At 45.4% G+C, this 13,770-nt stretch overlaps 1 protein-coding gene across 1 annotated transcript in view; it reads left to right on the forward strand.

Annotated features, from left to right (window-relative positions):
• The window catches only part of TTC34 (tetratricopeptide repeat domain 34), a 69,769-nt gene extending 55,999 nt beyond the window's left edge, over positions 1 to 13,770 (forward strand). The window contains exons 2-8 of the mRNA XM_088136656.1: positions 2,317 to 3,960; positions 4,856 to 5,081; positions 7,669 to 7,861; positions 9,358 to 9,524; positions 11,096 to 11,366; positions 11,844 to 12,055; positions 13,249 to 13,770. Of these exons, the coding sequence (XP_087992782.1) occupies positions 2,317 to 3,960; positions 4,856 to 5,081; positions 7,669 to 7,861; positions 9,358 to 9,524; positions 11,096 to 11,366; positions 11,844 to 12,055; positions 13,249 to 13,770 (3,235 nt within the window). The remainder of the gene's footprint in view (positions 1 to 2,316; positions 3,961 to 4,855; positions 5,082 to 7,668; positions 7,862 to 9,357; positions 9,525 to 11,095; positions 11,367 to 11,843; positions 12,056 to 13,248) is intronic.

A 13,770-nucleotide genomic window follows, 5' to 3' on the forward strand; every position in this document is an offset into this window, starting at 1 on the left:
CTCCCCCTCACATTTCCTTGTGTGTTGTGTCCCCAGCTGTTAATAAGCTATTGGCTAGGGAACTAAGTAAGACAAGAAGTGATTTCTGACACAGACGTGCACTGCTTCTCAAGCGAGGGAATCGGTGTTTACTGTCTCCTGGGAAACTGGGAGACACGTGGCCAGTTTGCTTCTCACTCCAGGGAGCCAAACATTCTGCAGAGAGCAACCCGGGCTGATTCACTGCCATTCGTTTCCTTTTCTACCCATGCCAGGACCTCGATCCACACTTCTCCGCATCTGCAGCGCAGCATGTGAGTCTCGCGGTTGTCCTCCAAGGGAGGAAGCGAAGGGGGGGAAACAGACAGGAGGAATCCGCCCTCCTCTGTTAGCTTCAGGTTAGGAAAGAGACGGGCGGGTTAAATTCACACACGCCAATTTAACGTTGGAGAAACTTTTGCCTATGAACAAAGGCTGAAAAGATTGACGCTCTATTAATAATAATGATTATTATTAAACTTGTATGTTGCCGGACTCTCCAAGACTGGGTGGCTGACAACCATCAATCAAAGAAATTACAATAGAATCGAAGATAAAAGATGGGAAGTGGGATGAAGCGAAGGTTCTCCCTCTCATTTGCCATAGGCCTGGATGAAGAGCCGCGTCTTCATGGCTCTTCTGCATTGATTTGCTTGCTTATTCCAATCGTTATTATTGATTAATAACAAGGTCCTGAATTCAAATCCTGGCATCTCGAGCAACCTTCTTGCTTCTCCGATTCAGTTTCTTACGTCCTCTCATTCTCCGTGACTGGTTTATACTGGCATGATTGCAGATTTTTTTATCCCCAAATCCAGTTTTGCCACCACCACCACCACAAAACCCATGGTTGGGTTCCCCCAAAATGTAATGCCTCAACAAACAAACCCTATTATGGTTCATGACACCAGACAGGAAAACATGGGCCAATTTGTATCTAATCTCATGTGTTATATGAACCTAGCCAAACTCTTAAAAACCAAATTTAACTGCCTGACCATCGCAACCAACACATCTTCCAGCTACAACTCGGTAAAATGAGGTCAAACTCAATATTCAGAGGTACACTGCCACCAACCATGGAAGATCTACTTAAGGGGGGGAAGTAGTAGGAATATCTCCAGACACAATTAAGGATCAGCAGGTGGATATTTCAGGGTCGGAATTTTCTAGGAAAAGAACAATTTAGGCCTTTGATCTTCCATTCCATTATTAATTATTAATTGGGTTCTAATTAATAGCTTGTCACAGGATCATAAGATGGAAGAGGCCATGAATATCATCTAGTCCAGCCCAGCCCAGTGCAGAAATCCCCAAGCAGCTTCTTCACTGATGCTGTTACTATAAAGAACTCCATCTTGATGCCCAACCCAAATCTACTCAAATCAAAATAGATTCTTTTTATTTGTTAAGTTTAGCATGGAACAATACTAAGTAAGCTCACATCCCAGAGTTGTTGGGAATCAGGCAGCATACAAATTTAATACTACACGTAGTCCTCATTTAGCAACCACAACTGGGACTGGCAACTTGGTTGTTAAGTGAAGTGTTCGCTAAGTGAAACTGCAAGTGTGCTTATGATCTGACTTCAGCTTTCCTTTGCTTTATAGACCGGCAAAGGTCATAAATGTGAGGATTAGTTGCAAAGTTACTTTTTCATCTGTCGTAACTGCGAACGGTCACTAAATAAGGCAGTCACTAAATGAGGATTACCTGATCATCATCATCGTTCTCCTCCAGAGAAAGAGAATTGTCGTTTGGCATAAGCAACCTTACAGTGAGATCTCTTCCCCAGTACACACACACTAGGGAGTGGGTGATGTGGGGGGTTTGCACATGGCCATCCAAACTGTAATCCAGTTTTTGAAAAATTATCAGAATGATCCATGGCCTTTACACCAGGAAGGCAGTAAAAAACAAATGTGTTAAAAAATATCTATAGCCGTGAATTATTTCAATATTTTGGCCCCTAATTTCCACGTTCTGGCCATTGATTTCAATGGAGAAAAAATTAGGTCGGTACAGAACACCACAAGGAGAAAACGGCAAGGCTGAAATGCATGTTCTTCCCCCCAGCTGAGAGTTGTTGAAAAAATCCTACTTGCTTAAGGCAAAGTTTGGATATCATGCTTGGTCATAGTTTGTTAAAGAAGCCACCTTTGGGTAGGTTCACAAACCATGCTGTGATACCCTGAAAGTCGGAGAACTCCTTCAAACACATCCTGGTGGAGTTTAGTTCAAGGTTGTCTACCCTAAACTTTTCTATCGTTTTCTTTCTTCCCATCTGCTTCTTTGCAGGGCAGTAAACAAAGAAGTCCATCTGGTGGCTAAGAACAGCGAGGGTTCTTCAGCCCTCTGGAGATCCCCAAAACAAGCCAGAGACTTCTGCCAGGAAGGGGATCGGCAACTAGCCAACGGCAAACTCCCACTGGCCGCTGCCTTCTATGTAGCTGGATTCTTTCACTGCGCCCCCATGGCCGTCAAAAAGGTGATGGCCCTTGATAAGGAGTTCCAGGCCAGCGTGGTGACCATATTGGAGAGATGGTGTCAAGGCGAGAGCCCCATTCCCAAGATTGAGTACCATCACTTTGACCCTCCATTGCTCAACGCTGCAATGGTGGCTGCTTTCCTCTTGGCCTTTGACCCCCACAACGTGACCGCCTTGCTCTCCAAAATGGAAGCCTTGCTCGAGGTGGGCCACCATCACACTGTGGCCAGCCAGTGCAAATCTCTGCTTGGGGTCCACCATTGCGTGGAGCTGGTACTCACCCATGCTTTGGCGCTGGTGCTGTCCCAAACGCACTTCCAAGATGGGGTCACAGAGTACCTTCGGGCATTTGTGGAAGGTCGGAACGAGACAGTGACGTTTGTGAGCCGTAGACAGAGAAGATACTTGGAGATGATCATCCAGGCCTGCTTGGATTGCCTCTCACTTCAGGACAACTGTGACAAGGAGCTACTCAACAGGAAAGACCTTTGCTATGACTTCCTGGCTGCCGTAGCTCCCGAGGACATCCGGGTCTGCCAAATTCGGGCAATGCGTCTTTTTCAGAGACACATGTACAAGGAATGTGTATCTGTCTGCAGCAGGGCCTTAGAAGTCTTCCTATCCAGTGATTCACCAGGGGACGAAGAGACCACAAGTATTCTTGTGCACCGAGCTGCAGCTTTATTCACTATCAGTGGCCACGTACCAGAGATGCTGAGGGACCTGACAGCTGCCTTTGAGGCTAGCCCCAGGCTGGCCAGGAACCACTTTGAAGCCCTCTTCTCTCCTGGGGAGGCTGAGAGAGTCGAGAAGCACGCCTGGACAGCCCTGGAGGGCGAGTTTGCAGCTTACAAAGAAGCCGTACGTGTGAGGGCCGAAGTCCGGAGCAATGGTGGACAGGAGTTGCTTCCTCCGGTGCTCCGCACGCTTCGTTTCCTCGTCCAGGTCTCCCCGGGAGCTCTACGGGAACTAAATGTCCGCCTGGCAGATTGCTACCTCTTAGAAGGCAACATCACAGCCTCCTTAGAAGTTTGCAACTGCCTTCTGGCTTCTGCCGAAACCACGTATCGTAACACCCTTCTTGCCCAGCGAGGATTTTGCCACCTCCATGCCAACTGCTGCCCAGAGGCCCTCCGAGATTTCCAAGCGATCATCGAAGACGGCACTCCACATCCTAGCAGTTGCGTGAAGGCCCTGTGCGGGCGTGGCCTGATCCGAGCCTTGGGGGGAGATCCGTACCTAGCGGCCTTGGATTACCTGACTGCCTGCAGACTCAGGTTCGAAGAAACCGGCTTCGTGATCAAGGCCTACCTCCCTTGGAATCAAAGAGGGTTGCTCTTGGTCATCCTGCAAGAGCAAGTCCAGAAGATGTTGGAGAGAAAGGAGAAACCCGGTTGTGGTTCAGGTGCCCAACTGGAGAAACCAGGATGGCCAGATGGCCTCCAGAAGGAAGGGTGAGTCATCTAGCTTGGAAAACTAACGCAAAAGCACCAGGCGATCCTCCGAGGGTTCCTTCCCTTGCATTTTACGGTCTTGCAGTCGCCCGTCTTTCCATTCCTCTCTCGTCTCCCCCAAGTTTGCACACCAACAAGGCTGAACGGGAGGTGCGTTGGTCACCCCGTCCTTTGTGGTTGAAGGAAGGTAGGGGAAGCCAGGGAGGTCTGTAGTGTGAAATAGAAGACAACTTTTTTCCATCTCATCTGAGGATAAAGGCAGGAGCACCACATTCCACTCAGGGGAGTTTCATCAGAAGTCTCTTCTGCTTTGGAAAAAAATTCAAAAGCAAATTCTTTCATTGACATGAATGAATGAGAACTAGTAGAAAAATGTAAGCCAATTTTCCTTGCATTATTTGAGACACAAAACTTTCTTTTCTTTCTTCCTTCTCCATCTCCCCTCCCCTCCTCTTTCTTTTCCTTCCTTCCTTCCTTCCTTCCTTCCTTCCTTCCTTCCTTCCTTCCTTCCTTCCTTCCTTCCTTCCTTCCTTCCTCCTCCCTCCCTTTATTTCCTTCTTTCCTTCTTCTTCTTTCATCCTCCCTTTCTTTCTTTCTTTCTTTCTTTCTTTCTTCTTTCTCTATCTCCTTCCTTCCTTCCTTCCTTCCTCCTCCCTCCCTTTCTTTCCTTCTTTCCTTCTTCTTCTTTCATCCTCCCTTTCTTTCTTTTTTCTTTCTCTATCTCCTTCCTTCCTCCCTCCCTCCCTCCCTCCCACATGGCAAAGTTTTTAACACAGCCTTATTCCAAGCACATATAAGCCTCACATCAAAACCTCTGAATCTGCCCACATGCTGTCCTGACGTTTCCGCTTCCCGCCTCCCTTTGCAGTGACCTTCTCCTCCTTGCTTTACTCAGGGATAACTTTGGGATCCACCAGCTGGCTTCTCTGCTCTTGGAACTGGACAGTTCGGATAGGGTGTCTCGGTTGCTGTGCGCCGACGCTTTGTACCAAATGGATCGCCTTGAAGAAGCCCATGAGAGCCTCTGGGTGGCTCTTTCAAAGAGCTCTGAGAAGTCCCCTGTTTGGGCCAGGCTGGCTCTCCTGCAGCTGAAGAAAGGCTGTGTGTACGATTGCAATCAGGTGAGATGAAAGTCCCACTCACTGTAGCCCTAATTCCCCGGATTTTAAATTACTTTATGAACTAGCATTATACTGGCCCAGTTCCCAGACAAACTGTTGATAGATCACATCTAGTACAGAGTTTCTGTTCCAAGGTATTTGTAACGGGAAGAAGGAATAACCTTGAGCAACAGGAGGAAGCGCCTCAACCAAGATAACAGCCAGATAAGAGAAACCTGAGCCCAGCCCAGAACTGTAAATTGAGGAGACGTCTCAGACTTGACCCTCCCTAGTTCTCACAAAGATAAAGGGAGGGGGGAGGGAAGCACAATCAGATTTGCAAGATTCTGTTACTATAACCTTATAATAAAAGTCGTATCACCGTGCACGGCTTTAGGTTGATCAGTCCCACCTCTGTGCTTCTAAGCGAAGCATCTGAACACAGGACATTTATTCCTGCAAAGGAGAAGGTATGAAAATGTTTCTGAAAAGTGAGTCCAGAATTACTGACTGGTGACCAGCAGAGGGCAGTCTTGTCTTTGGAATTGCACAAGGGGAATCACTTGATTTTTTTTTTTTTAATCTTAAAACTGATTTGTTCCAGAGTGTAAAGGGAACAAACCTGCATCATTTTAACTCTCATCCAGGGATTTTTTTTTTAATAGAGATTCTGTAATCGGCTGGTTCATTTGTGTTTGCAAATGAACAGGTGCAGTTTTTCTCTCTCAACCATACCTTTTCAGCTCCTGCACACTCCTTGCTAAGCCGCACCCTAAAAGCCCCTAAAGGGATTGTGATATTGGCCATTTTAACAACAGGATCCTTTTTCCAACTGATTTTTTTTTGTTGTTGAAATTTATTATTATATTGTCCATTTATAGGCTGCTCCTTATGTCCAAGACATCTGAAGGAAGGTAGTGTATAAATACATATACTGTATTCACTTTCCTTCTGGGTCAGCAGGGCTGTGCAAAGCGTGGAATAAGAATGCGAAGGGTTCCATTAAAAGGAAATCATTCTCGTTGAAGGAATGGCAATATCAAATGACAGCAGTGGAAACACTGAAATGGGGGGTGAAAGGATTAAAAAAAATGCAGATGTGTTTCTCAGGTTGAATTATCCGCATCACCAGTTTAGAGGCAGAAGAACTTCGTGGAGGAGATGGACTATCGACAGTTATTAGTTTTAATAATAATAATAATAATAATGGATTAAATTTCTATGCCGCCCAACTCCTAGCAACTCTGAGCAATTTTGAAGGGTATTTATGAGCTTCCTATGATAGAGGTTGGAAGGGAGGTTAGAGGTCATTGATCCAACTCCCTGCTTAGGGGAGGATCCTACAGGCTCTCTGACCGATGACCATTGAACAAGCCTCTGCTTGAAGAGTGTCCTTGCTTGCTGGACTGACCGGGGGTGGGTGGGTGGGAGGGTTGGCTTGCTTCTTACTGAAACGTTGGCCCCGTCTCCAAGGACAGCCCCCTAGAAAACACATTGCAACACCCCAAATGGGGACCTCGACTGGGGTTGGCTTGTTGAGGTCCCACACTTAAGCAGCTCGTGTTAAAACAGAGAAAAAGAGGAGTTTACCAACAATCCCCAGGGACAAAGCTGAGACTTTATCCCATGTTGCTCAACCTTGGCCACTTTAAGAGGTGCGGACTTCAACTCCCAGAATTCCCCAGCCAGCCATGCTTGCTGGGGAATTCTGGGAGTTGAAGTCCGCACCTCTTAAAGTGGCCAAGGTTGAGAAACATTGCTTTATACCAGCCTGGGCCAGATCCATATTGGGGAAGGTGATTCAGCAAACAGGACCCCTCTCCAAATTTTTTCCCCATCTGCAAAGTGACTGCAGAACCAAAATCCAGGAGCCAAAGCAAATGATCAAGGCTCGCTGCAGGGTTTATGATATCGACCGTATGTGCCAGAAGGGACCCCACCAACAGGATGGTGGGAACCCCCCCTTCAAACAAGAGACGTCCTGATATTTATGCATTTCAGAAAAGGGAAAAAGGATGCACGCATACATATTCATAAGCCATAGATCTCGGGTTACTTCCTGCCCTCGCGCTATGTACGATCTTCAAAGAAAACCATGGTCTTCGTGAGAAGAAACAGGTCAAAAACAGGGGGCAATTTAGGGTCCCAAATGCCAGACACCCTTTACTGGCATCTTGAGGACAAATTCATGGGCTTCCACTGATAAGGTTTACAACAGGCTGGTGTGAACTAGACAGTAAGCCTATTATTTTATTTTATTTTACTTTTTTATTTTATTTTATTTTATTTTATTCATCAAATTTGTCACCGCCCATCTTGTGAAATGACTCTGGGCAGTTTGCAACAAAATAAAAATCCATGAACTATTAACCAGATGGCTGAGGCTATTGCAAATTCCTTAGGTTTCGGGTGGATTTAAACCATCCCATGTGTCCGAAACCTTCTTTCCTCACAAGACAAAATCAAAAGCAGTGCAAAAACACCCAGGCTAGGACAGACTTTGTCACTCATATTTCTTGGCTCCAAAAAACATCCCACATGGCTTAACATTTGAGGATGCTAACCCTCTTCTGTAATTCTCCTTTTCTTTCCACCTGCCCAAATGGAGTACCTGAAGAAAATGATTCAGGCCGGCGAGTTGTCCTGCCTCCAGGGGTTCGTGAAGGTTTTAAAAGAAGAGGATCGAGTCCTGCTGAAAAACCACTGTCACACCAGGGCTGTGACAGTCCTGAAAAACAAGCAAGGGGAGGCTTATCTGAAGGAAGCCATTGCCTACCTCTCCTTGGCCATCACCACGGCAGGTGAGATGTCCCAAATTATGTTTCTTTTGTTTAGATGTTGCACTTCTCTCCCATCTCTCCCTCTGAAGTTCAAGGGAAAAGCTTCTTCCCTCCCTTGAGCTTACAACAACAACCCTCTGAGGTAGGCTGGATGGGTTAGAAGTCCCTCAGGGTTCGTCAGGGACTTGGGCTGGGGTGTCACGGCCAAGGAGAAAGTTTCTTCTGCCATTTTTTCCCCTGTTCTCGTACAACTTGGTGAGGATGGTGATTCCCTACTCCGTGTCAAGAGTTGGGCAAGAATTGCTGGAGGAGGAGGAGGAGGAGATACAAGCGTAGAGTTGGAAGGAGCTTTGCAGCTCATCTAGTCATACCCCCTCTAAGTGCAGGATCCACTAGAGCAGGGTTTCTCAACTTGGCAACGTTAAGCTAGGTGGACTTCAACTCCCAGAATGCCCCAGCCAGCATGTTCTCTCCCTTTGTCAGGTCCCACCCAAGAACCACAAGGAAACAGTCCAGCCAAGTTATTGCTTAAGCCCTATAGACACAATCTTGCCAGACAAAATCTATACTACTGCAACTAGTGGATATACCCTGGGAGATTTTAGGGAGTGGCAATTCTGAACCTATTCCTCTTCCCACGCTCCTGCTCCAGGCTGTGTTGTCTCTTGTCCCACTCCCCTTCCTGGAATGTGCCCCCTCCTCCCTGAGAACGTGGCGCTCTGCTGCATTCCATCACACCCTCCAATTTTCTCTCCTGTTGGCTAAGCCTACCCAGATCCTTCAACCGTTCCTCCTAGTGTTGGTTTCCAGACTCTTGACCACCTGGATGGCGTTCCTCTAAACCTCCTCCAATTTGTCCCTGTCCTGGGATGCCCAGAACTGGACCCAGGGTGCCAAATAGGATCCAAGCAGGGCAGAGAAGATGGGGATAATTCTTCCCCATGATCTGGACTCTCTGCTCCTCTAAATGCACCCCAAGATAGCCTTGGCCTTTTGAGCAGCTCATGTTTCACTTCAAAAAGCTGAACATTAATCTTCAAATAGACTCGCAAAACCAGTCAGGAAGGTGGCTGGAATGATATCCAAAGAATGCTGAAGAAAGCTAGAAACATTGTTTATCGTCTTTTGGGTGGAAAGCATTTGTACAGCAGAATTTATGATGCCTTTGACAGTTAGCCTTTCTCACAAACCATAGAGTCCTTTACATCTTTCGGCAAGCCCTGTGTGGTTAGACTTCCAAAACTTTTTAATAAAGTCAGAGATTTCGGGGAAAACTTAGCAGTTTCCTTTAGATAAGAGAGACCAGAGTCTGATTAATGGAATAAACTGATAGCAGCCATTAACGATTATGGCTATTCTTATTTAAGGACTTGCTTAAGGAAAGGCTGCCAGCTCTGAGATAGGAGGTCAGGGCAAAAATGTTTTAAAAAATTGTAATAAGCCTATTGTCCATTTCAAGGTCATCATACCCAAATGGAAAGCATTGCATTCAGGAGGCACTGTTTTTTCTCACCTAGGGGATAATGCTGTGGATTCCCTTCTGGTGCGCGCTCGTTGTTACGGGCTCCAGGGACAGAAAAAAACAGCGATATTTGATTTCAAGGCCATCTTAAAAGAAGATCCGAGAAACACCCAGGCTCTTTGTGGAAAAGGGTTCGTTCACCTGGCCCTGGGCCAGAAGAAGGTGGGAACTTTATTTAATCATATTTAATTTATGACTTGGGAGTTTTAAAGCTTTTGCAAAAGGAGTTGCAAAATATTGATTTCATTAAAAAATCAAACACACACAGGGTAGTCGAGGGGTGGGAAATATCCATAATAATGGTAGAGAACTGAGCTAAACCATGATTGTAGCAAGAAAGGATAGTGGTGAAACCCAGCTGATAAACGGATGATGAATTCTTATTGCTTGGAGATAAGACGCATTCAGTTTTATCTCTGATGAATAGATATGGGGTCTTCATCTCCCAAATTCCCAACAATAACTGTGCCAGCTGGGGCATCGTCTGTATGGAAAGACTGTCCCTCAGCTCCCAGAATTCTTAGCAAAGATCCCACTGGCTGAGGCATTCTGGGAGTTGAAGTCCATGCATCTGGAGGACATCTAGATTGGAGAAAGTTGGTGTAGAATCCAAGGAAGGCTTAACTAGAGAGAAGTCCTTGATCAAGCGTAACCGAAAAGATCTCTTTCTAGATTTCAGGAAGCTGGAAAGGGAGGGTAGTTGCACCAGTCCTCTTCAGCAGGGTTGACTTGGTCATTTGGGATGGGGAGACCTAGTTAGTAGTCCACGTCTAGTTGAGAAATGTAAAACAAAGTCCTCAGGACAGAACAGAGTGAAGAATGTGCTCACCTACATGGGCTTCTGGATGGGAATTTAGAATAAGCATATACAGTACATGGGACCTCTTCCCACACCAAGAAGACTTCAGCCATCGTTAAGTTGCAGTCACACATCTGTATTCACATCTGTTTGGCTTGGTAGGTGAGCCACCTTTGATCAAGGCTCAGCAGGGTTTAACTTTTGAATTCCTTTCTCTTTCCCTTCCTCTCTTTTTCTTTGCTCCTCCCTTCCACCCCTTGCATACAAACCAAAGTCCAAAGTGTCGCCTTCAGAGAAAGGGTGCCCGAACTGGGTTATCCGCTTTCTGAGAAAATAAAGCCATCCCAACAGCCGACTTTCAGATGTATGTTTCCCCTGCTTCTTTCAGCCTCAAGAATTGCACTAGAACTCTTCTCTTTATCTATTCTATTTTTATTTGATTTAAGGGTTTTCGAAGCATGCCCAGCTCATAATTTATGAGTGGCATACATCAATAAAAATCAAATTGATCAACATCAATCAAAAATCATATAAGACCGGCCTATAAGCACAAGCCCCCATGACAGCTGTTTTTTTCTCTTCGTCTTTTCAAGGGTTTTTCCTTGTATTGCATACTGATGTCAGAAAGTCTGGAACTCTTGTTCCTGTTTCAAAAGTGGTTGGTCATGGGACACTCAGAAAAAAAAGTGAAGTTCAAACATTCCCTAGGTTCCCTCGAATTAATTCAGGGGGGTTGCAGATTCTCAGCCAGCTGCAATAATGTTCATTGAAGCCCAAATGTTGCCTGTGTGCAATTTGATCAGTTATGGCTTCATATTTTATTTGAAGTTTGAGAAACTTGGTCTTATTCTATGCCCTTTACTTTCTTAGACACTCCAAAAAGGAAGGCAAATGCTCAGCCCATTTTTAGTCACCGTTTTCTCCACTCACCCAGGAGTCAACGCAAGATCTGATCGCAGCTCTCCAAGGGGATCCAGCCTCAGCCATAGCAGAAATCTGCTCTCTAAAGCCAGATGCTCAAGTCCAGATTCGCTCTTGGCTGCTGGAACACTGCAGGACTGCGTTGATGGACTTTGGCAGGAGCCAAGACCCACTTGTTGTAGAGACGCTGGAGGAGCTCTCCAAAGTGGGGGAATCACTGGTGGAGATGGACAACAAGGACAGTGAAGCTCACATCCTCTGTGTTGACTTTCTAATTGCAAGGGGTAGGAGAGATCTGGAATAACTTCAAGTAGGTCACAAATGACATTTGGAAATTCCCCACCAAATCAGTGAGCAGAGAGGATGGGTGGTTCTAGCTTGGACACCAACCTTATTCAGATATTTCTCCTCTATGTAGCTTCTGCTGGAAGATTGAGGGTGGGTGTCCTACCTGTGGCCCACCTATTCCTCCACATTGGTATGGCTATTTCTAGCCCTAAGATTTAAGAAAATTTTTTTTTCTAAAGAGGTCTCAAAGATAACTGAGTTGCCTCCAGCTTTGAAATGACATTTCTACAGCAATTTTTAACACTGGTGGCCAGGCATATGGGGAGAACCCTTTTGTTTTCCGTTAAATTGAAGAAGAATGGTGGGGGGAAAAGGGAAAATAAATATTTGGTTCAGCACTAATGCTCTAAATTAAAAGAGGATTAGTCCAACTCTCAATTTTGTGTAATTCCTGTCTTGATTTTGGCTGACAGGAAGACCCAAGGATGCCCTGTCATATCTCCAGAGGACATTTGGACAAACTGAACCAAATGATGCTGTCAACTCTCGGCTGGGAATTCTGCAAGCTATCTTGGGCAACTTAAATGCAGTCCATGTTTTGGCCACTTTAGCAGCAAAGGACTACAAAGAATTAGAGCACCTGATGGGGTTTTTAGATGCCAACCAGCGGCTAAACCTTGCTCAGGTATGTCCACCACCCACTTGCCCCTTTTTTTTCACTTAATAAGCTGGGTTCACATAACACACTAAACCTGGATTTAGGGAACACAGATGCTGAGTTCCCATCTTGTAGGACATCCAAACCCATAAAACCTATTTACGCTTGATTTCTCAGTTTGTCCAACATGCAAAGACAATGTAGCAAAACCTGCTTTTGATTCTGTCTGGTGCACTTCGCTTTATAGCTAAGCCCTACCTTTTTAAGGGCAATATTTCATGTCATCACATACTCTGGGCTAAGATCTACATTATTGCTCACTGTAATTGGATTTCAGACTGTAAAATAAATTGGAAAAGAGATGTCTTACCTGTGATATCAGACTAGGAGACTAAAATCAGAGAAAATGTTGCCATGGCAAAATTGATCGTACATATCCATAAAAGAAGTTTAATTTCAGGCAAGAATGGCTCCCTTGCATACAATGTATCACCGAGCAAGGGCGATTTAGATATCTGGAATACAGTTTTTAAGACTTAAATATGAACTAACAACAATTGCTAATGTTTGATGTGAAGCTCAACTATCTAAACTATGAACCATGGTTGTGGATACAAATGGAAAAGAAGGGGAGGATGTAATACATGCATTTTAAAAATCTAAGTAAGAATTCACTACTGAAACCACCAGATATTCTTAGTGATTCTTAGGAGTATCCATATTTAAATCAAATTCTCACTCAGAGCCCTGATGTCTTTCAGATGGACCTGATTACAACTCCCATAATGCCCACCTGGGGCTGATGGGAAGTCACACCAGTTAGGCATCATGGGGAACATAGGTCGGGGATAAATCTGAAGGCCATCAGACCACTTTAAGCTGTTCACAATGGAAAAGAGTAGTATGCTTTAAAAAACAGAGCTGAATTAATCCATGGAATCCAATCCACCATTCAGAATGGACCTAGGGTGTTTTGAACCCTCTTAATTTCTAATAACTTCACTTCTGGACCAGTGAGATGGCCTTCAAGTGGGATGAAATTTTGGAACAGCTTGGAAGACACGGCACTTTTAATTCCGACGCAAAGCAGAGTCCGACCATCTCCGCTTCGTGTACCTTCTCATTCGCTTGGATGTGACGTCATGCTAAATCACCTAGACGTACGGTTGAGTGTTGGGTCAATGCAGAACTGGGGTAACCACCATCTTCTTCATCCCTAGGTCGCAGCCAGAGAAGCAAAGGCAATGGTGAAAGAGCAGTGCCATGTAGGAGCTCTGAAATATCTCACCTTGGCTGTTGTGGCAAGCAAAAGTAACCCTCAGTATCTTCGCCAGCGTGCTGCCTGCTGGGCCCAGCTAGAAGACTACAGGAACGCTCTGGAAGATATCCAGAAGGTAGTCCAACAACATGGCACAAATAGCATGAAAACTCAAGTTGGGGACTTCTGTTCCTGGGCGTACATGCTGTTGTCCATTTCGGACGAGGAGCTGGCTGTAAAGCAATATATTAATGCCCTACAGCTTGAAAAGTCCTTGGCCCTGAGCCACATCCTGACTGATCTCAGGAGGGATGAGCTGTCCAAAGCGTTCCTCCGAACCGCCCAATCTTATTTTGCAGCAGACCGTTACGAAGAAGCGTGGACAACAGCAAAATTTGGCCTCCTTGTCGATCAGAACAATCCTGAACTTAAAAAACTAAAAGCGAGAATTAAACGGCAGGCGTCTGGTTGCAAAGTTCAGTAA

Source organism: Python bivittatus, unplaced genomic scaffold (assembly GCF_059951505.1).
Source record: "Python bivittatus isolate LINGU-HERP-01145 unplaced genomic scaffold, Pbiv_v1 ctg000090_np1212, whole genome shotgun sequence".
In the NCBI taxonomy this organism is placed as follows: domain Eukaryota; kingdom Metazoa; phylum Chordata; class Lepidosauria; order Squamata; family Pythonidae; genus Python; species Python bivittatus.